General features: G+C 42.5%; 1 protein-coding gene across 24 annotated transcripts in view; it reads left to right on the forward strand.

The window, feature by feature from the left end:
- MICAL3 (microtubule associated monooxygenase, calponin and LIM domain containing 3) overlaps positions 1-20,512 on the forward strand; it is a 195,957-nt gene that overhangs the window by 64,758 nt on the left and 110,687 nt on the right. For all 24 annotated transcript variants that reach the window (XR_005379691.1, XM_038576206.1, XM_038576209.1 and 21 more), the window contains 8 exons: positions 8,944-9,285; positions 11,316-11,523; positions 13,790-13,906; positions 14,303-14,404; positions 14,979-15,134; positions 16,144-16,244; positions 19,089-19,346; positions 19,733-19,848. Coding sequence is in view for 23 of the 24 variants with exons in the window: in XM_038576206.1 (XP_038432134.1) it covers positions 9,022-9,285; positions 11,316-11,523; positions 13,790-13,906; positions 14,303-14,404; positions 14,979-15,134; positions 16,144-16,244; positions 19,089-19,346; positions 19,733-19,848 (1,322 nt within the window). In the remaining variant the exon portion in view is untranslated. The remainder of the gene's footprint in view (positions 1-8,943; positions 9,286-11,315; positions 11,524-13,789; positions 13,907-14,302; positions 14,405-14,978; positions 15,135-16,143; positions 16,245-19,088; positions 19,347-19,732; positions 19,849-20,512) is intronic.

Here is a 20,512-nt window from a genome sequence, read left to right on the forward strand (position 1 = left end):
TATTTTGTGATTCATGACAACTGGTAGTAGGCAGACTGGACAAGTGAGAAACCCTAAATTCTGTTCCAGGTTAATCTCTTGTCAGTTGTCTGTATGTTCTGGGAATGCTTCGGCTGCGGGTGTGCCCCTAGGAGAGGGAGACCATTAAGATGTGAAAGAGTGTGTGCCTTTATGGACCTCAGTTTTCCCCAACAGCTCTACAGTCATCTTCATGGGGGTGTTTCCGTCCTTCTGGACCACCAGGGTGTTGCTGTTCTCAGAGGCTGTGCTGCAGTAGCCCTGCCTGCCATGTCACACAGCTGTTAGCCAGACCACTTCCTGAGTCTGCACAGGTATTCGTGGCCTGGTAACCCTTTAGTCGGCAAACCTCGTTGATCATCTGTTGTGCGCCTAGAACTGGTACACGGTACTGAGCAAAACCAATGGGAGCCCACCCCTGTGCGAGGAACAGCATTTGGGTTGTGCTTTGCCACGACCTCAGTGAACTTTTCTCCTGGTCAGAGGCCCTTCATCACCAGGAGAGCCTGGGGCATGGCAGTGCTCTCAGGTTATGGGGGCAAGAAGGTGTTGATTTCTCGGTGTCTTTGTCACTCGGTGCTGGACTCTTGGTAGTGGGTGGGCTGAGGCTCACCTCCTGTCCTGTCCTGATTCTTACAGTGCATGGGATGGCATTTGATGATTCAGAAATTCTTTGTAACGGACTCCTCAGAGGTATTGCTGTTGGTGGGGTTGCTAGAGCCACTGAAGAATGCAGACTGATAAGAACCCTGCTGGTACTATTTTAGTCGCCTAGCCCTTCGGCAGCCAGTGGAAAGAGTTCCTGTGAGAGCAGACTGCCCTCGCTTCCATTTGTGAAAGGGCTCCAGTTCAAAGGAGTAGATACAGTGATAACATGTGAGAAGGAAAAGAATCCCACGTTGTGTATCCTTACTAAGTGTACTCAGAGCCGCGTGTCTGTGGGTAGCTGGGCAGGGACCTTTGTAGCAGATGGGGTCTGTGTGTGGTCTGTGTGGACACCCGCGGTTCTGCCCCTTGGGCGGCGGGGGACAGGACGAGCATTCTGATGAGCCTGGAATTCTCAAGCTAGACTCTCAGGTGGTCTTTGGTAACAGGGAGGCTTCGGGCTCCGCTTCGGGCTCTGAGGTCGACACCTCTGGATGCAACACATGGCAGCATTGCTTTCTGGCCATCTGCCCTTCAAGCCTGAAGTGTTCCCCATCTGCAGATGGAGGGAAGAGAGTCTACCTTATAGGACTGAGGTGGACAGCTAGTAACTATTCATTTAGCACCTTAGCTGTTTTTACCATTATTGATGGAAGTCTGCGTTTTTTAAACAAGATGGAAGTCTGTCTTTCTTGTTTTAATATCTAAGTTTGGCAGGAGCTTACACAAATCTTATTCCTTTAGCTCTCTACCAATGCCACTATCACACCTTCTGGAACAGATGGAATGGAGAGGGTACATAGGCTGATGATAGAACAAAGACAGTTTTGAAATGTTTTTCTTTCAAAAAAAAACAAAGCTATTTGAGCACTCTCGTTCTGTTGTACAAGCCGTTTATTTAGCCTGAGTATAACCATTTGTTGCCAGGATCATAATAGTAATAGTTAATAACTGCTGCCACTTAGAGGGTCCTGCTTTGTGCTGCACTGCTAACCATTTACATTCATTACTTCAGTTCCTGCAAAGCTCTGTGATCCAGTGGGTATGACTTCATTTTATAGATGATCAAGCTATTTATAAGAGACTGGCCTCTGATACTGTTCATTGTTGGTTGGAGGGGGACACTGTTCTTTTTGACTCCTTGTCTTTCTGGTGTAGAATAAAAAGCTAGATAAGATATAACATAGAGGTTAGGGCCATAACAATGTCTTTCAGAATTGGAGACTTAGAAGAGAGCACAGAGATCATGTCGTCTAGGCTCTTTCTCAGATCCCTCTAGAGAGAGTCATTCCAGAGCCAAGGATAAGGTGGTATGAGAATTCATAACAAAAGTGCTACATTTTTTAAAATTAAACATTTTTTAAAATTCTTTTTTTTTTTTGTATTTTATTTTTAAAGATATTTAATTCATTTGAGACAAGGAGAGAAAGAGAATGCATGAGTATGAACAGTGGGGAGGGTCAGAACGAGAAGCAGGCTCCCCCCCTGAGTAGGATGCCTGATATGGGGCTCTATCCCAGGGCCTCAGGGTCACGACCTGAGCTGAAGGCAGACACTTAGCCCACTCAGCTACCCAGGTGCCCCTCCTATCTATTTTATTATTATTTTTTTTCATCATGGTAAATGTGCTCTTTAATCCTCGTCTCCAACTTCCCCATCTCCTCACCCACCTCCCTTCTGGGGAAACAAATATTACTAAACATAATAAAAACATGAGCAACAGTCAATAGAAAAAACATTATAAATATACAAACTGAGGAATTGTAATAGAGTATAATATAACTTAGTTTAATATACTTTATAAACAAAAAACTGAACAAATACTGGTTTTTAGAGCAAGAGACTATAAAAAATGGGCAGAAAAATATGAGAAAACTTTCGGAAATGAGATCTAAAAATGTTGAAGTTAGGGGAACCAGGGTGCCTCAGTCAACTTAAGCGTCTGCCTTCTACTCAGGTTATGATCTCAGGGTCCTGCGGTCGAGCCCTGCATTGGGCTCCCTGCTCAGCAGGGAGTCTGTTTCTCCCTCTTTCTGCTCTTGCAATCTCACTCTCTCTCTCTCTGTCTTTTTCAAATAAATAAACAAAATCTTTTTAAAAATTAAAAAAAATTAAAATGTTGAAATTAAAAACTAAACAGCTGATTAGAGAAAATGAATAAATCTAAGCATTAAGGGATTATCTAGAATGCAGTATATTGAACAACAGGAAATTTTTTTTTAATTTAAGTATAATTAACTAGAGTGTTACATTAGTTTCATGTATACAGTATGATTCAGCAATTCTAGACATTTCTTAGTGGTCATCAGGATAAGTGTCCTCTTAATTTCCTTTATCTGTTTCACCCATCCTCCCACCCATGTTCCTTCTAGCAACCACTAGTTTGTTTTCTGTATTTGAGTCTGTTTTTGTCTTTTTTTCTTCACTTTGTTTCTTAAATTCCACATATGAATGCAATCATATGGTATTTGTTTTTCTCTGATTTGTTTCACTTAGCATTATACTCTCTAGAATCATCTATGTTGTTGCAAATGGCAAGATTTCATTCTTTTTTTATACAACATTGTATGTGTACCCATACCTTCTTGATCTAGTTATCTATGGGTGGACACTTGGGTGGCTTCCATAACTTGGAAAGTGCTGCATTATTGCTAGTGGCTCTTCTTAAGACATCACTCCCTATCCAGTCTTACCATTGCATTTTTAGATACAACTTTTTGGTAGCACAGTAGAAGTCTCCTCTGTAACATATATCCAGTTCTCTTCTACCTCCCCCAGCCACACAGGCCAAGGCCAGTGCATTTTCCCAGGACTGGTCCTTCCACTGTGGGGCTTCTGGGCCCTCATATAGAATCCCTTGAGAGGATTCTGTTGTCTGCATCAGCTCCAAAGAAACATCGTGTTTTCCACTACAGGTCAGTCTATAACTACAAAGACCTGGTCTCTGCCCTAAGGAAGCTCTTAGTGAAGGAGAAAGCCATTTAGATAATGTTTTTGTGAAATGACCATTGCAGATGAGTAATACAGTGGAACTAAAGAGCAGATTCAGGGAACAAGGAGAGACATAGAGGGGGAGGGGTGGAGGCTGGTTTTCTGTGTCCTTGGCATCTTACTGAGTGTCTGTTTGATGCTAAATAGGTTGGGAAGTCAGAAATGATCTGAGGATGGAATTGTGCAGAAATAAGAATATAGGAGAAAGACTGCTTTCCTTATTTTATTTTGGGCTCACTTCCTAGGTATCCAGAGAACCCCAGATACAACTGTGAGAGATAAGCCACTGGTGCTGGAGATGGGAAGCAGTAGGAGGCAGCAAAGAGTCTCCTTCCCACGCTGGCTGGTTCAGTCATCTCCTGCCTCCTGAGGCGAGGGCCTCAGTGTTCCCATCCATAAATGATAGTGGCCTGAGTGGCCTTTGTTGTAGAAAGACTGATCAAGAACTCAAGACATTTGGCGACTTTGGTCTCTTGTTTCTGAGACAAAACACAAAGGAATCTCTATAATCTGATGTGTCTTTTTCATCTAAGTTTCCTCCTAATCACATTCCAAAACATGCCTTCCTGTAGATCTACTTACTCCTAAGATCTGTTTAAACTAGTCACAATTCTGACTGGATGGGCTAGGGAAAGAAGCACCTCTTAGATTCCTTAATAAGATTCAGAGATTGGCACATCTGCTGGTATATTGATGGTGCACTGGCTAGGGAGAAAATTAACTTAACTTGACTCTGGTTTCATACTATTTATTTATTTAAGAGAGGGAAAAGGAAAGAGAGTCCATGCCCAGAGTGGAGCCTGATGAGGGGCTGGGTCTCATGACCCTGAGATTATGACCTGAGACAAAATCAAACGTCTGCTTAACTGACTGAGCCCCTGGTGCCCCTGGTTTCATACTCTTTTAACTATAATTCCTATTTTCTGGTTTTGTTTCTCTTTCTCTTTTCTATTTTTTTAAAGAGAGTGGGGGAGAGAGAGAGAGAGAGAGTGTGTGTGTGTGTGAGAGAGAGAGAGAGAGAGAGCACGAGAGCAGGGGGAGGGAGAAGCAGACTCGCCGCTGAGCAGGGAGCTCAACTTGGGACTTGATCCCAGGACCCCGAGATCATGACCGGAGCCAAAGGCAGACGCTTAACTGACTGAGCCACCCGAGTGCCCCTCACTTTTCTATTTTTAAAAACAGTTCTCCCCACCTGCAAATAATCATCCACCTATTCTAGGAGGTAGAGATTGAGTGTTCTCATAACCAGCCATGAGTCAGTGACAACCTTTTACTCTTGTTGTAAATAGAAACATAGACTCTGTCCCTGCCTGTAATTCATAGGCTGCCTCTCCAGCATTTTCTACTACAGCGAAGGAATGTGCAAGGCTTGAGTCAGCAGTCAGCTGCCATGGGACAAAACATGTGGGATATTGTTCATTGGCAGAAAAGCACCAGTGCTCTGGAAACCTGGCATCTCCTCTTCCTCTTCCCTCCTTGGACTCGTCACTTCCCTTTTCCCTTCCTTCCATACCTTGGCTTTTTAGTCCCCAGGATTTTTGGCACCTTCCGGCCAGGTTTCCTGGCCTCTAGGTTCCTGTAATTATGAATACTGATTTTTCCCAGGATACTAGGATGTTTGGCACACAAGAATGCTCCAGGAGAGGCCAGGAGGAGCAGGATCTCAGTTTGACCTTCAGGAATGAGGGAAATGAGGGCAATAACAGGAATGGTCCTTCTGCAGTTCTCCCCAGCGCTCTCAGAATGAATCAGAAAGCCAGATTCCCCTTGCTAAATGACACAGTCCCAGTCCAGCAGAGTTACCGAATAATACTGTAGCACTTGAGATGCTTGAGTCTTCCTGATGTGGTCATTTGGCTTGCAAAGTAGGAAAAGTGAGGCAGCCCAGGGGAATTAATCTTGTGTACTCTTACCTTGGGTGCCTGTCACATTGTTCCAGGAACCAACTTACCTCTGTTTATCTGTTGTTATTAGTGACCTGCAGGTTGAAATCCCTTAGACTGGGCATTTAATACTTGACTACTGCTTGGAGGAAGATTCTTTGCTGTTGTCTGGGAGATGTGGCTAAAACCTGTTAATGTGAAAGTCAGCAGAAGGATTGGGGGGCCAGTTATTGATGAAAGTGTTCATCTCTGGTGGGGTTTGATTTGGAAATGCTCTGTGGTGGTTCATAGCTCTGTGGAAGTATTTCACACAGTGGGTTATAGCCAACAAAGAGGGTGTTAGCCTACAAAGCAGAATTTTTCTTTGAAAATAAATGCCCAAGACATTTAGGGAGGTGTAAGCATAAAACAGGTATTATGACAGGGAAAAGGCTTTTAGAGATAATGTTGCAGGGTTGTTGTTATTGTTTTTAAGATTTTATTTATTTGAGGTAGAGAGAGCAAGGGCGCATGCAAGCAGGGGGAGGGACAGTGGGAGAAGGAGAGTCCCAAGCAGACTCCACACTCAGCGCAGAGCCCAACTGGAGGCTCAGTCTCACAACCCTGAGCTGAAACCAAGAGTCAGACACTTAACCAACTGAGCCACTCAGGTGCCCCACAGTTGCAGGATTTTTAATGTGTTGGTTTCAGCAAGAACCTCCTGGTTCCAAGTTTCCAAACCCTGGCAAGGAGTGGAAGGTGACTGCTATTTAAGAACAAAAAGAAATCATTTTCTTCTTTGACAAGAGGCAGAGAAATCAGACCCAGGTGTATTCAGTTTTCCAAACATTATGACTCTGGTGGAGTCAAAGGCGACTATGAACACAAGTCAGGCATGCAGGGTCAGGATTGCAGAATGCTGTCTGTTTGCCAAAAAAGCAAAGCCACTGAAATCCACACAAGGAAGGCAAGAGACAAGGCAAGAGACAATCACTCTGGGACTTTTGTTTCTAGTTATCCATTGTTACCTGTCACCCTTCTGCCTTTGGATAAACGTGTTTTTTTCCGCCCCTACAAGACATCTCTTGATTATATACCATTTCTAAGATAAGCCTTGGCAAATGGGAGAAAAAGTGGACTCTTTTTTAGGAATTTTACAATCTTCCTCTTGCTGCCTCCTACTTCCTAGAATAAACTTTTGTTTTGGGGGAAACTGGAGGTCAATTCCAGTTAATTCCATTTCTTGATGGACTCTTGGCCATGTGACGATTGAGACAAGCTGTGGGTTTTTTTTTAAAGCAGTGTATTTTTTATATCCAGACCCAGGAGAGACTGTTGAGTAAGTATATATCTGAGATGAGAAGCCACGTCAGTATGTTCCAGGTGAAGAGTTACCATCTTCAACTCTGCCTCCACAGTGTATGAAGAGTGCTATGTCTGTTGATGTAATGGGAAAATGTTGGTTCTTTGTTCTTTTTTCTATTACTTTCTCCCATGAAGCTTAAGACAGGTCACCTGTAGATTTGGTTTGGCCTTATGGTGTCATGGTGAGGTGTAGAGAGATGCAGGATGTTACTTCTACTTCACAGAGGAGGATTCTCTTGCACAGACACTTAGCCAGTGAAAGAGCTTCAGGACAGAACCTGGGTCTCTTCTATGTCAATCTAGAGCTTGGGGCCTTCTTTTGAGAATTGATTTTATCAGCACATACAGCTTGATGGCTCCCAGTATTCTTGGGTTGGTTCACTACATAGTGAGTCACTTCTTACTTCTGCAGCCCTCCTAACCACCCTCTATCAACACCTCCTTCCTCTGTTTCCTCCCATCTCCAAGAGTAAGTCCTCTTAAAGGTGAAGTTTCAGTGCAGTCCTGTTGTCACACTAGTAGCAAATTGGTGACTAGAACACGGGAAGTGAGTACTATGACCATCAGGATTTTGTCAGCACTAAACTCTGAGAACTTCAGAATCAGAAGAGGAGTTTAGAGACCATCCAGTGTCATCTCCTTGTCTTACAAGAGGGAAAATGAAGGCCTGGTGAGGCAGAATGACTTGTCCAGGGTCATGTCACCAATATCTGGCTCACAGATGGGGGTGGAGTCTCAGAGCCTTGCAAGTGCTTATTTTCTTGTTCTGACCTGCTTCGCTATTCTTACTATGCCTTAGTGTTCACTTTCGGTCCTTTGCCTACCAACTCCCAATAATAGTTCTAAGTAGTGAGGATACATGAAACATGGTACAAAAATGATGAAACAGACCCAAGGGAGTGAGTACATTTAAGAAGCATGTAAGGCACTTTGTCCCATCTTAAAGCTTCTATCCAGCACATATAGGATGGTAGAAGTACAGATGTTTTTGATAAGTGGAAGGTGTAGACATTATCATTACTGTCAAATATGTTTGTAGGCAAAATGAAATGGCTATAAAATCTTCCTACCCTGCCATATATCACATGCAGGAGCAAGACTTTTTCAGTCCTTTAAATCCCTACTTCTTTGATACTTCTGGACTTTGTGCTTTCTTAGACTGCTGTGACACTGCCCTTTGGTTCTCTTCAGACCTCTCTGCACTGTGCCTCACAATCTTTTTAGAGGAGCTCATCTTTCTCTACCAATTCCTTACAAGTTGATGAGTCTCAGATCTCATCCAGGGCCCATAACTCTCTCTTCCTATGGACTCTCCTTGTGTGACTATACCGCTTTTGAAGGTTCAGCTACCACCTGCATGCTAATGACTCTCAAATCTGGGCCTAGGTCCCTAGCTACTCCCCTGAGCTTCAAATACATGCCTGACTGCCTGGTGAGCACCTCTGTTAAGGCAGCTCAAATGTAACAAGCCAAAAGGGAATTCACTATGCTCTCCTCACAAATAAGTTCCTCTATTTTTGATTCGTTGGCTTGGTGTCACCATTTACTCAGTTGCCTAAGTTGGAAACCTGAGAATTATTCTTGAGCGTTTCCTATCTGTAAGAGTCACTCACAAGCCTTCGTATTTTCTTTCCTTTCCCATTTTCTATACTTCTTCGCTTTCTGGCTAACACTGATTTCCCCTGGAAGACTTAGCTGTCACCTTTCAGAGGTTTATCTTCAACGAGGACCTGCTATGATTAGATACTCATCCTCTGTGTCCCCAAATTCCTTGTGCCGCACTCTCTAATGACACTTACCAGACTATGTTTAACATTCTGTTCATCAGCCTGCCTCACACACTAAACTGTAAGATTCTTGAAAGCAAACACTGTTTTACTCATCTTTCCATCCCCAGTGTCACAGACAGTGCCTGGCTTTAGAAGGTATAGGATATACATTTGTTGAATGAATGACTATGACACTTCGGAACTCCATTTGAAAAGGAGTTATATCTCCTAGAAAATATTTGTAGGTAGAAATTTGGATTTGCTAACCATTCCTTTCTCTTTATTTTTGCTAGATTAATGTGACAGAATCAGGTGGATCAACAGCCATCCCACTGCCCCCTTTGTTGGGGGTTGCTGAGAGTTGATGAAGCATGGAGGACAGTAAGAATGAGACGGTGAATCATGCTCACGTCCTCTTTGACCGGTTTGTGCAGGCCACCACCTGCAAGGGGACCCTCAAGGCTTTCCAAGAGCTCTGTGACCACCTCGAACTGAAGCCTAAGGACTACCGCTCCTTTTATCACAAGCTCAAGTCCAAGCTTAACTACTGGAAAGCCAAAGCTCTGTGGGCAAAGTTGGACAAGCGGGGCAGCCACAAAGACTACAAAAAGGGAAAAGCCTGCACTAACACCAAGGTAAGGATTTGGCTTACCCCAGGCCTTGGGGTCACTGACCTAAGGATTTAACCAGAAAAGAAAAGATTATGAGTAAGGGTAGGCCGGAGAAGGGATTATGTAAAGGTATAATTCATGAGAACTAGGCAGAGTCTAGCTGAGACCCAGGATAGAAAGTCAAACTCTGTGGGTCCATCACCTGTGTTCAGTCAACTGTTACATGCCCCAGACCCTGTTCTTATTTCATGTGTTCACATGTTGAACGGGGTTTCATCTATTTAAGAACAACCCTGAAGTCAAGTGGCAAGGAACTTTCTCCTCCCTGAGGCTCTATTTTGAATCTCACACTGTTAGGTGGGTGCAGGTGGCTTAGCAAAGAAGTAGCCATGCCTTGTTAGCATCCTATCTGAATATGGCTTCATAACATCTGGCATGTCATCTCTATAAAGTCATCACTCCATACTCAGTGACTAATAAGGTCTAGATAATATTTGCTAACTTGAGCATTTGCCTCGAGCTTCAGACCTCTCTTTTCATTCGTGTTCCAGGGGTTTGTTTTGATAAGCAAGGGCCTCGTGAGCCAAAATATTCTTTTGCTTTTTTCACAATCTAGAGAAATACAGTTTTCATGAAATAGGTGAGATATTCAGTCACCTGTGCAGAGGCAGGTATGAGGAAGTGGAGAAGGAACAAAATATATATCCTGCTTTCCTCCTTATGTGAAAATACTTTCAGTGAGAAGTTTGGAAAAAGCGACCAGAGAAACAAAGTTGGAGATGACTTCATGACTAGATCATTAATATCCTTTCATGAGCTTTAATTTGCCCTGTGTGGAGACCTAGAGACCCTTCTCCCATGGATTTGCCTCTGGGTAGATATTCATCAGCAAAATGTAAGAAATTCAAAGGCATGACTCTTATGAGTGAGTTCTGGTTGTTTATTATTTTTTTATAAGCTTTTATTTATTCATGAGAGACACAGAGAGAGGCAGAGACACAGGAAGAGGCAGAGACACAGGAAGAGGCAGAGACACAGGAAGAGGGAGAAGCAGGCTCCCTGCAAGGAGCCCAATGTGGGACTGGATCCCTGGACCAGGATCATACCCTGAGCTGAAGGCAGATAGTCAACCACTGAGCCACCCAGGCATCCACTTCTGGTGTTTGTTGTTGTTGTTGTTGTTGTTTTTTATCAATAATAAAAGGAATTCAAAGCCAAAACCTTGCATGTCTTTCTTTCCTCTGTGTACAGAGTACAAGTTAGTTAGGTGTCCATTCTCACTTTGAGTACTTCTCTAAAATATGGGTCTTTTTTTTTTTAAGATTTTATTTATTTATTCATGATAGATATATAGAGGGAGAAAGAGGCAGAGACACAGGCAGAGGGAGAAGCAGGCTCCATGCAGGGAGCCTGATGTGGGACTTGATCCTGGGACTCCAGGATCGCGCCCTGGGCCAAAGGCAGGCGCTAAACCGCTGAGCCACCCAGGGATCCCCAAAATATGGGTCTTTAAGATCATTTCCCTCAACTTTCAGTCTAAAGATGATGATTTTAGAATTCTTTTCATCACATAAAACTTTGGCTCTTGAAAGTTGCCTTCTAGGAATCCTTGAGTGGTAGACTCATTTCAGGACTCTTAGTATTGCCTGAATTATGTGTTTAATAATCTGTATCTTCTTGGACAGAAATCTGCTTGACTTAGAAACCTTTCAAAAGGTCCTCTCCTATTAATAAAAGATGACATGATTTTCAAATCTTATGTTGAAATGATGGCCACTTCAATAGATTGCAGATCTACAAGGTGAACGTGTGCTGGGTTTATGTCCAGCACTAACAGTTAAGAGTCTTCTGTATCCATAACAATCACTAATTTTTCCTCTCAAGCCATTGCAGGTGCTCTTCTATGACCCAGATGGGTCTGAAGATTTCTTGGGAGAATAGCCCTACTTGGGGGCTTTAGGTAATGATGGTTTATAAGATCATGAAACTGTTATTGAAATGTGAGCTCTCCTAAGAGATACTGCCTTTGCCCTGAAAGCAGCTGTGTTTTCCAGTGTCTCATCATTGGAGCTGGCCCCTGTGGTCTCCGTACAGCCATTGACTTATCCTTGTTGGGAGCTAAGGTAGTTGTTATTGAGAAACGAGATGCCTTCTCCCGCAACAACGTCTTGCATCTCTGGCCATTCACCATACATGATCTGCGAGGTCTGGGTGCCAAGAAGTTCTATGGCAAGTTCTGTGCTGGAGCTATTGACCATATCAGTAAGTAAAATCAGTCCTCCTGTAGGATCTCACCCCTGCCCCCTACCCACTTGTTCAGTAGAAAGAGGCAGATTATTCAAGGAATTCATACTCAATAGCTCAATTTGTTCTAACATCATTAATATCTAATGTATAGAAAGCATGCTGTGCTTGGAGTCAAAATACCTGTGACGCGATTATCATCTAGGAGTCTTTCTTTCTTTCTTTCTTTCTTTCTTTCTTTCTTTCTTTCTTTCTTTCTTTCTTTCTTTCTTTCTTTCTTCCTTCTTCCTTCCTTCCTTCCTTCCTTCCTTCCTTCCTTCCTTCCTTCCTTCCTTCCTTCCTTCCTTCCTTCCTTCCTTTCTTTCTTTCTTTTTTTTTTTAAAGATTTCATTTATTTACTCAGGGGACACACACACACACACACACACAGGCAGAGACATAGGCAGAGGGAGAAGCAGGCTCCGTGTAGGGAGCCTGATGTGGGGCTTGATGATTCGATCCCAGGACCTGGAGATCACAACCTGAGCCGAAGGCAGACGCTCAACCACTGAGCCACCCAGGCACCCCCATCACCTAGGAATTTTAACTGCAAGTGTTATTTCCTATGAAATGAGTTTAACTTAAGGATTTCTAAAGTTAGGCCTTGAACTCTTCCTGAGCGCTTGCAGTGGGTGGGATGGGCATTGGGGCCAGGCCAAGAAACACTACCAATTTGAGCCTTGACCCTGTGATGGTTCTTAGTCAAGTGCAAGAAGCAAAAAGCATGAGGCTATCTCTAATGTGATATGATAGATACTCTACTAGTGTAAGAACAAAATGCTATGGGGACAGTCCTGGGGAAAGCACAGCTTGAGAAGCAGCCTCCTAGTTTGATCACAAATGGCAAGTCAGTAATGAGACTCATTTGGCTAGGTGATTCTCATAAGGTCTATAGCCTGGATAACTCTAGATATATTTTTGTCATCTCCAAGCTCAGCTTAGGGTATGCTTTTCTGAGATCCTATAGAGTAAATACAAGTTAATGCAGATAGTCTTTTCATGATTGTTAAGTGGCCTCTCTGAAAAAGTGATTCAGAACAGACATCATGAAGTTTGAGTCTTGTTTATTGGTCATCGTTAATGATTCCAGGAAAGTCTTATCGAGGAACTTTTGTTCTGAGCTCCTCCAGATGTGTCCTGCAGATATATCAAACTGCCTAACCATTGCTGGTTGAAGTGGTTATGCCAATTTATCAAGCATTGGCCAACGGCTGCCACATTCCACTGGCAGAGGAAGCCCTCTGCCCATCTGTTGGGCTATAATATGTAAAGCATTTTGGAATCCATTTGTCTGCAAATATTAAATGTGTGCTAGAATGGGATTTAATGAACCTTTAGGAGTGTGACTCAGAAGGGTGGTGGTTGTGGTAAGCTGAGGAAAATAACCGAGATGACTTAGATGAGGATTTGCATGCACCAGATTAGTCAGAGGCTGCAGGTGAGATTGGTCTTAAAAGAGGACCAAAGGTCATTGGATTTGTCTGGATTTGTCTGCCTTATGTGAGAGTTGTCTTGGAGCTGAGAGTGTCCTACATTAGGGACTAGATTTTTATCACCATAAGCCTGGGGCTGCTACCATATCTGACAGTTGGTAGTCACTCATTGGACATGGAATAAGTAAATCTCTCTGTGATGATGAGAAGGATTTTCCATCATTATGAGCCTTGGTTTCTGTACCTGTAGACCAGTGGTGGGAGGGACAATAGTAAGAGACTTAGGTTAAAGTTTCCCTTTCTCACTTCATGAAGATCAGGGAGGTGATAGGATGAAAGGAAGATGCTGTGGGAATCTCAGGAAGTAGTGCAGCCCCTTTGTATTAAACGGGAAAACCCACCTGTGGGGGCACAGCTTTAGCCTTTTATTTTAAGTACCATGTCCTTGTCAGTATTGTAGATTCCACTATATGAGCGTGGCTCTGACTGAATCAAGGGGAGATGGAAAAGAGTCTCCTGTTGGCCACAATCTCTGTTGTCTCAGAGCTTTTGGTTGTTTTGAACACCTAACCCAAGAGGTGGGAGTGGCCTTGCACATCTCTCTAGAACATCTCTTGCACCAAATTGCATTTGCCCTTAAAAAAGAAAGAAAGACGCTGTGGAGCATGGCTTGGAAAATGTCTCCAACTACAGGAGACTTTGAGAATCTGGAGAAAGTGTGTGAGTGGGCAGGTGAGAAGCTGGGTAGTAATTGCTATCTAGGCCTCCCTTCTTGGTATGTCCTCACTAGTATTATCTTCTTGTTCCCCCAGGTATCCGTCAGCTTCAACTAATACTTTTGAAAGTAGCCCTGATCCTAGGCATTGAGATCCATGTCAATGTGGAATTCCAAGGTCTTGTACAGCCTCCCGAGGACCAAGAAAATGAACGTGAGTTGGAGTGGACAAATGAAGGGAGGGATAAGAGGGCCTGGTCTGGGTGAGGAGAGATGAAATCAAGGGAGAGAACTACAAGAAGTTGTGGGTGGTTCTCAGAACTAGTTAAAGAAGCTGCTTCAATTATATAGCCTCTATCTTCTGAGGAACTCTTGACTCAGTGAAGGAGGCTTTTGACATAGTATTAGACGTCGTAAAGACGACATGACAAATCATGTCATGGGGACATTCTCTTGTGAGCCTTCTTCAAGGCTTTTCTTTTTCCTGTGTTTTGTACCCCATGCCTTTACTCCTAGTATTTTTAGTTTGAGGTTTTGTGCAGTTTGTATCTAAAGGAGTCTTAAGTGCGTATGATCTGGATGATGACCTTCATTTTGACTTGGTCCACAGGGATAGGTTGGCGGGCACTGGTCCACCCCAAAACCCATCCTGTGTCAGAATATGAATTTGAAGTGATCATCGGAGGGGATGGCCGTAGGAACACCTTGGAAGGTATTGATTCATGCTCCTTTGCCTGGTTCGAAGCCCAGTGAAGGGTGACCCTCCCCCAACATTGGGGGAGGGTTTCTATCATCAATTCACATTCCTAAGAATCTGCATATGTGTGCTGTCTATTCTAACTGAATGGCAGACCCAACCTTCCACTAGCCAGCTGGTACTTGGGCTACTTCTTACAGGGCACTCTTGTTAGGGCACTAGGAAATAAGCTGTACTTTAATTGGTTGACACTATGGGATTTATATCTAAGGTTAGTAAGCTGATGGCTTCTTGTTCTTTCTTTCATTTGTTCTTTCTTTCTATGGAATCCCTTGTACTGAGAACTATTCTGGACAGTTAGAGTTCAGATTGTTAGTGTGTGGGAGCCTTTACTTCTTTCCTGAATTCTTATATTTTTGGACAGGCAAACATCTTATTTTCAGATAGAGAAGAATTGCCCTAAAATTTTCCCACTGATTCCCATGCTACATGTTCCCTAATGTCTTCATCAACACCCCTTCTTGTTTGAAGTGGTCTTCCTTCTTCTCTAGCAAGCTCTGACTACCTTTGAAAATTTCTTTCCTTCCAGGATTTCGCCGGAAAGAATTTCGTGGCAAACTGGCCATAGCCATTACAGCAAATTTTATTAACCGAAATACAACAGCAGAAGCCAAAGTGGAAGAAATCAGTGGTGTGGCTTTTATATTCAACCAAAAATTTTTCCAGGAACTAAAGGAAGCCACAGGTTGGTATAGTTGCCTCCAAAGCAACAAGGATAGAAATTTAAATAATTACTTATGATTTTTCTCTCAGAGGGTTTGGTAGAGTGGGTGGTCATTGACATTATTCCTGTGTTTGCCCCTCTGCTCTTTCTTCACTCCTATACGTTGTTCTTTTTATAGTGCTTTCCTTATCACTGTCTCCTCTAGCGTTCTTGGTCCTCCTTACAGTGACAGGGCTGCTCTGGGCTTAGTTTTATTTATTTGTTTGTTTTTAAGGATTCATTCTGCCATTTATCAGCTCTTCTTCAACCATCTCCCCTATGCTATGGCTCTGAGTGATGGTGCTTAATGCAGTAAACTCTTGATTGGTAGTTCTCAGCTTCTCTAGAACCGGACTTTAGATACGGAGTATACAATCTTCTTGTGCTCCAGTTTGGGCATGAAGTAAACCATGTGCTAAAATAGGAATGAGATTGTAGTATGATAGCTTTTGAATAAATTGACTTATTTAGCTGCAGTAAGAATATACAGCAAGTTTCAGTTCTGTTTTCTAGAACATGTTTTTTTTTTCCATTATGTCTGTTTTTTTAGATTAATTGAATGAAAAATCAGTAGTTCATGCTCTGCTTCCAAGCATCTAATTGTCCTCTTAAGAGCAGAGGAGATTATCCCAGTTGCCTTGATGACTATCAAAGAGGTTTAACCTGAGAATTAACCCTGACCTCTTACTAGAAGTTAACCTTTCTTTTTCTTCCAGTCTATATATCTGCTTATTATTGATCATAGTTTTTAGGATAACTTAGGGTAACAAGTAAATTACAGAGCAGTGCAGGTATAAACATAGCTCCCCCTCTGTTCATGAACTGAATTAGCAGGGAGTGAGAATCTGGGCTTAGACATCTCTTTATTTTCACTTTCTCTGCCTGGAGTTTGACAGTGCTGGTCTCTGTGGACACATGTAAACATTTGGCTGCCCTAATGTACCTTCATTTCAGCAAGCCCGCACGTGAAAGATTTGTCTTCTGGTTGCAGGTATTGACTTGGAGAATATCGTCTACTACAAAGATGACACACACTATTTTGTTATGACAGCCAAAAAGCAGAGTTTGCTCGACAAAGGGGTGATACTGCATGTGAGTAATGGATTTCTCTCCAGCCTCTTCTTATGTGGTACTAGTTATTATGACCACCTAAGGGAAAGAATTTTATTGTCTGATGAGTTTTTCCTGCAAGGGAATAAAAATGAGCATCGAACTCATCTCCTGAGAACATGTACTCCTCTAATATTTTCTGGTTTAACTTCTTTAAAATCTTTTGTTATAGAAGTTTTCAAATGTAAACAAAAGTAGAGAAAATCATAATGAACCCCCATGTGCCCATTATCTTGTTTTAACAATTATCGACACGTGGCCATTATTATTTTAGTATACCCACCCCCGACTCCTGCCATTGGATTGTTCTAAAGCAAATCTTAGATATCAGTTGTCTCTAATACTCAATTCAATTTTAGGTGATTTGGTTATAGTAATTCCACATATGACTGATTAATTAGCTGGTTAATAGGTTGTCTTTTGGGAGAAGGTGGTAGGGGGAACGGAGTTTCACCTAGAAACCTGAGACTGGTTCTGGCTTTACTGCAGGTATGTCTATCAGAAGTCTAGGAATGCTGGTTGGATCAGGCTATATTTAGACCTCTTCAGGACCTAACAATATTGAAAGGTCTGGCTCAGCATTTTATCCAGGTGGATAATTGTATGACATTCCAAGAGACGATGAACAGAATATGAAATCAAAGAACCACATGATAGGTGGTTCTTTAAGGGGAGTCTCTTAAGCCTTATTTAGTTTTTAGTCTGAATCGGAATTACTCTTCCCGTGTGATGAGATGGAGAGAAGCAGCATCAGATGTGCTGGTTCAGGCCTGTACAGTTCTTACCACAGACTCGTGGCTGAATTTCAGGATGCCTTTTATCTCTGCAGGACTGAGTTATACTGTTGCCCTCTCTGAGAGCAGTGCTGGGGGCAGGCCAGTGAGCATGTGCCTGCAGCACAGTCTCTTCCTATTCACGGAACTCATGTCTGTTTCTCGGCCTTGTGCCTTTATGTGCACAAGGAGAAACAGGACAGAGCAGTTCTGTACAGTACAGCACATTCTACCAAAAGCATAAGCAAGATGTACTCAGTTGGATGCTTTATCAATAAGAAATAGCCAGTAAACCCGGTGGTGTGCTTTGGGACTAAGTTAAGACAAATCTGCTATCTTAGGCAGAACAGAACAGTGCTTATCAGTTGAAATTAATGTTTTATTGTGCTTCACAGTTATTGCTTTGTTTTTTATTTTATTTTTTTACAAAACTGAAAGTTTGTGGCAGCCTTGTACTGGTCAAGTCTATTGGTGCCATCTTCCAACAGCATTTATTCATTTCGTGTCTCTGTGTCATACTCTGGTAATTCTTGTAGCATTTCAGACTATAGCATAGTATAAATGTTAACTTATATGTACTGGGAAACCAAAATCCATTTGACTCGCCATATTCCAACATTCACTTGATTATGGTGGTCTGGAACTGAACCTGCAGTATCTCCAAGGCATGGCTATATGGAGGGACAATCTAGGATGCCAAGACTTGATTTGCTTTTACTTTTGATTTGTTTTTTTTCTTTTCTTTTTTCTTTTCTTTTTTTTTTGAGGGCAGGAGCCCTGTTTCTATGTGTGCTGCTAAAGACAAACCCAGTTGTGGTTATTCAGTGTTGAATAAACACTGTTTCAAGGACCAGCTTGAGTATTTGTGTTTTGACCACTAACATCTTGTAATGGTAGCTCAAAGTACCATCAGAAACACTTGGAAATAAACCTTAGGCCCCACTTTAGGAGAATAAAGATGTGGTTCAGTTAGCCAGGAATCTCCAGAACAGAAAAGGAGTTTTTCAGGCCTATATATAGAAAACCCTTTTTCCTCTCAGCATTGTTTTCTTTGTTGGTGGGTTTCTATGAAGTCTTTCAGAATCTTATGAATTATTCTGAAAACCTCTGTTTCATTTTCAATATATTCTTCCCAGCCCCCTGGACTGTGGTTGCTCCCACCTCACATCTTTTTGGCACTGGAGATTGTGGGTACTTCCTTTGGGTTTGATGAATTATACAATGCCGAGCATTTCCGGTGGTCCTACTTGCCAAAAGCTATTTGCTACCCAGAAGATAACGATCGCCAATAATAACATAAATTATAAAATACGTTTTCAGTTTAGAAAGTACCATCACATAAATTATTTTATTTGGTATTCAAAACAACTCCATGAGATGGATTAGGCAAGATCAAAGAAATATGACTTGCTCCAAGTAAGTGGAAACACCAGGCGGCAAAGCCTGTGTTCTTTTAGAAACAGCCTCCTCCATGGGGCATCTGGATGGCTCAGTTAGTTGAGCGTTGATTTCGGCTCAGGTTATGATCTCAGGGTCACCCGGGGTCGTCGGGCTCCATGCTCAGCAGGGAGTCTGCTTGGGATTCTCTCTCCCTCTTTCTTCCGCCCTCCATGCTCATTCGCGTGTTCTCTCTCTCTCTCTCTCTCTCATTCTCAAATAAGTAAATCTTTTAAAAGTGGGGTGTGCCTAGTGGCTCAGTGGGTTAAGTGTCTGCCTTCAGCTTCAGGTAGTGATCTGAAGGTCCTGGGATCAAGCCCTGCATCTGGCTTCCTGCTCATCCGCTCAGCTGGGAGCCTGCTTCTCCCTCTTCCTCTACCCTCCCCATCGTGTGCACTCTTTCTCTCAAATAAGTAAATAAATAAATCTTTTTTAGAAAAATAAATAATTTAAAGAAATAGCCTCCCCCTTTTCTCTGTAATTTGTGTAAAAGACTTATTTTGGAATATGAAATCACTGCTGGAAGGAGGTAAAGACTATGAGACTAGCTTATATCTGACCTGTGTAGTGTGGCTCTCGTGAGGCTTTTCCTTCAACCTTCTCTCTCTGGAGACAGGACTATGCCGACACAGAGCTCTTGCTTTCCCGGGAAAACGTGGACCAAGAGGCTCTGCTCAACTATGCCAGGGAGGCGGCCGACTTCTCCACTCAGCAGCAGCTGCCATCTCTGGATTTTGCCATCAATCACTATGGGCAGCCTGATGTGGCCATGTTTGACTTCACCTGTATGTACGCCTCTGAGAACGCTGCCCTGGTGCGGGAGCAGAATGGACACCAGTTACTAGTGGCCCTGGTAGGGGACAGCCTCCTGGAGGTGAGTAGTAAGGACGGCAGTGGTTTGTAGTCGGAGCAATAGTAAGGAAGCAATAGTGATTAAGAACAAACGTGAATATACCGGGTTGTCAAGTGAGTGAGTATACCAGGTTGTTGAGTGAGTATCCACATCCACAACACTGATATACCAGGAAGTAGGGAAGTTTCTAAGTATAGATAGAAGCTCTGCAGCTTTTGTGATCTGCTCCTCTACCAGTTTATGAAGTGGGAGAGCCCAGTATCTGAGCACTTACCAAAAAGTACCATCAACAGCAAACTCTTTGTTTCTTAGTTTAGTTTCTCACCTTTTTTTTTTTTTTTTTTTTTTTAGTTTCTCACTTTTAAAGGTAATTTATTTTTATTCCTTGTTTTCTCTCTCTTTCATAGCCATTTTGGCCAATGGGAACAGGAATAGCCCGGGGGTTTCTGGCTGCTATGGACTCAGCCTGGATGGTACGAAGTTGGTCTCTCGGAACAAGCCCCTTGGAAGTCTTGGCCGAGAGGTAATGGAAAGCAGCCAGGGGTCCCTTCCATGAGAAAACTGGGAATGATGAGTGGTTTGTTCCTCAGGCAGAGTACAGATTTTCTTCCTTCAATGTCTCTCTCTCTCTCTCTCTCTTTTCCTTTCTTAATTAAAGATGTTTTTGCATTTAAGAGAAGAAAGGCAAGATATTTATAAAATCATAGATATGTAAAGATTATCTAATTTATGTGCTCTTCTTTTCTTTCTTTCCAAATTTAATTTGTCACTGAGAATGGCATCTGAATCTTTGAATTCCATTAAAGGACAGTATCTGATTCCTTTATGACAGTCACATGAACAAGTATATAAAAACCTACTACATTAAATTTTCTTGTCCTTAAAGCGGAAAGACTTATACTAATGAAATCAGTGTAGTAGCAGGGGACATAGGAATATAAGAAAAGAAAGAAAAAGTGACTTTGAATTCAAAAGAAAATCCCAAGCTGCTTGTAAACATTTCTCAAATACCAAATGTCATATGTTGAAGCAGATCATTGCAAAAGAGGTAAGAATCTTAGGATTTGTTTGTTAATAAAGAACAAATGCCTTAACTGGAAGGACTAGAGAAATAAAAGATTTCCTGGGTACAGCTGGTGGTTGATAGCATTTAAGTCCGTTACCTAAGGTACTCGGCAAGTTTGGTG

This window comes from Canis lupus, chromosome 27 (assembly GCF_011100685.1).
Source record: "Canis lupus familiaris isolate Mischka breed German Shepherd chromosome 27, alternate assembly UU_Cfam_GSD_1.0, whole genome shotgun sequence".
NCBI classification, from domain to species: Eukaryota; Metazoa; Chordata; class Mammalia; order Carnivora; family Canidae; genus Canis; species Canis lupus.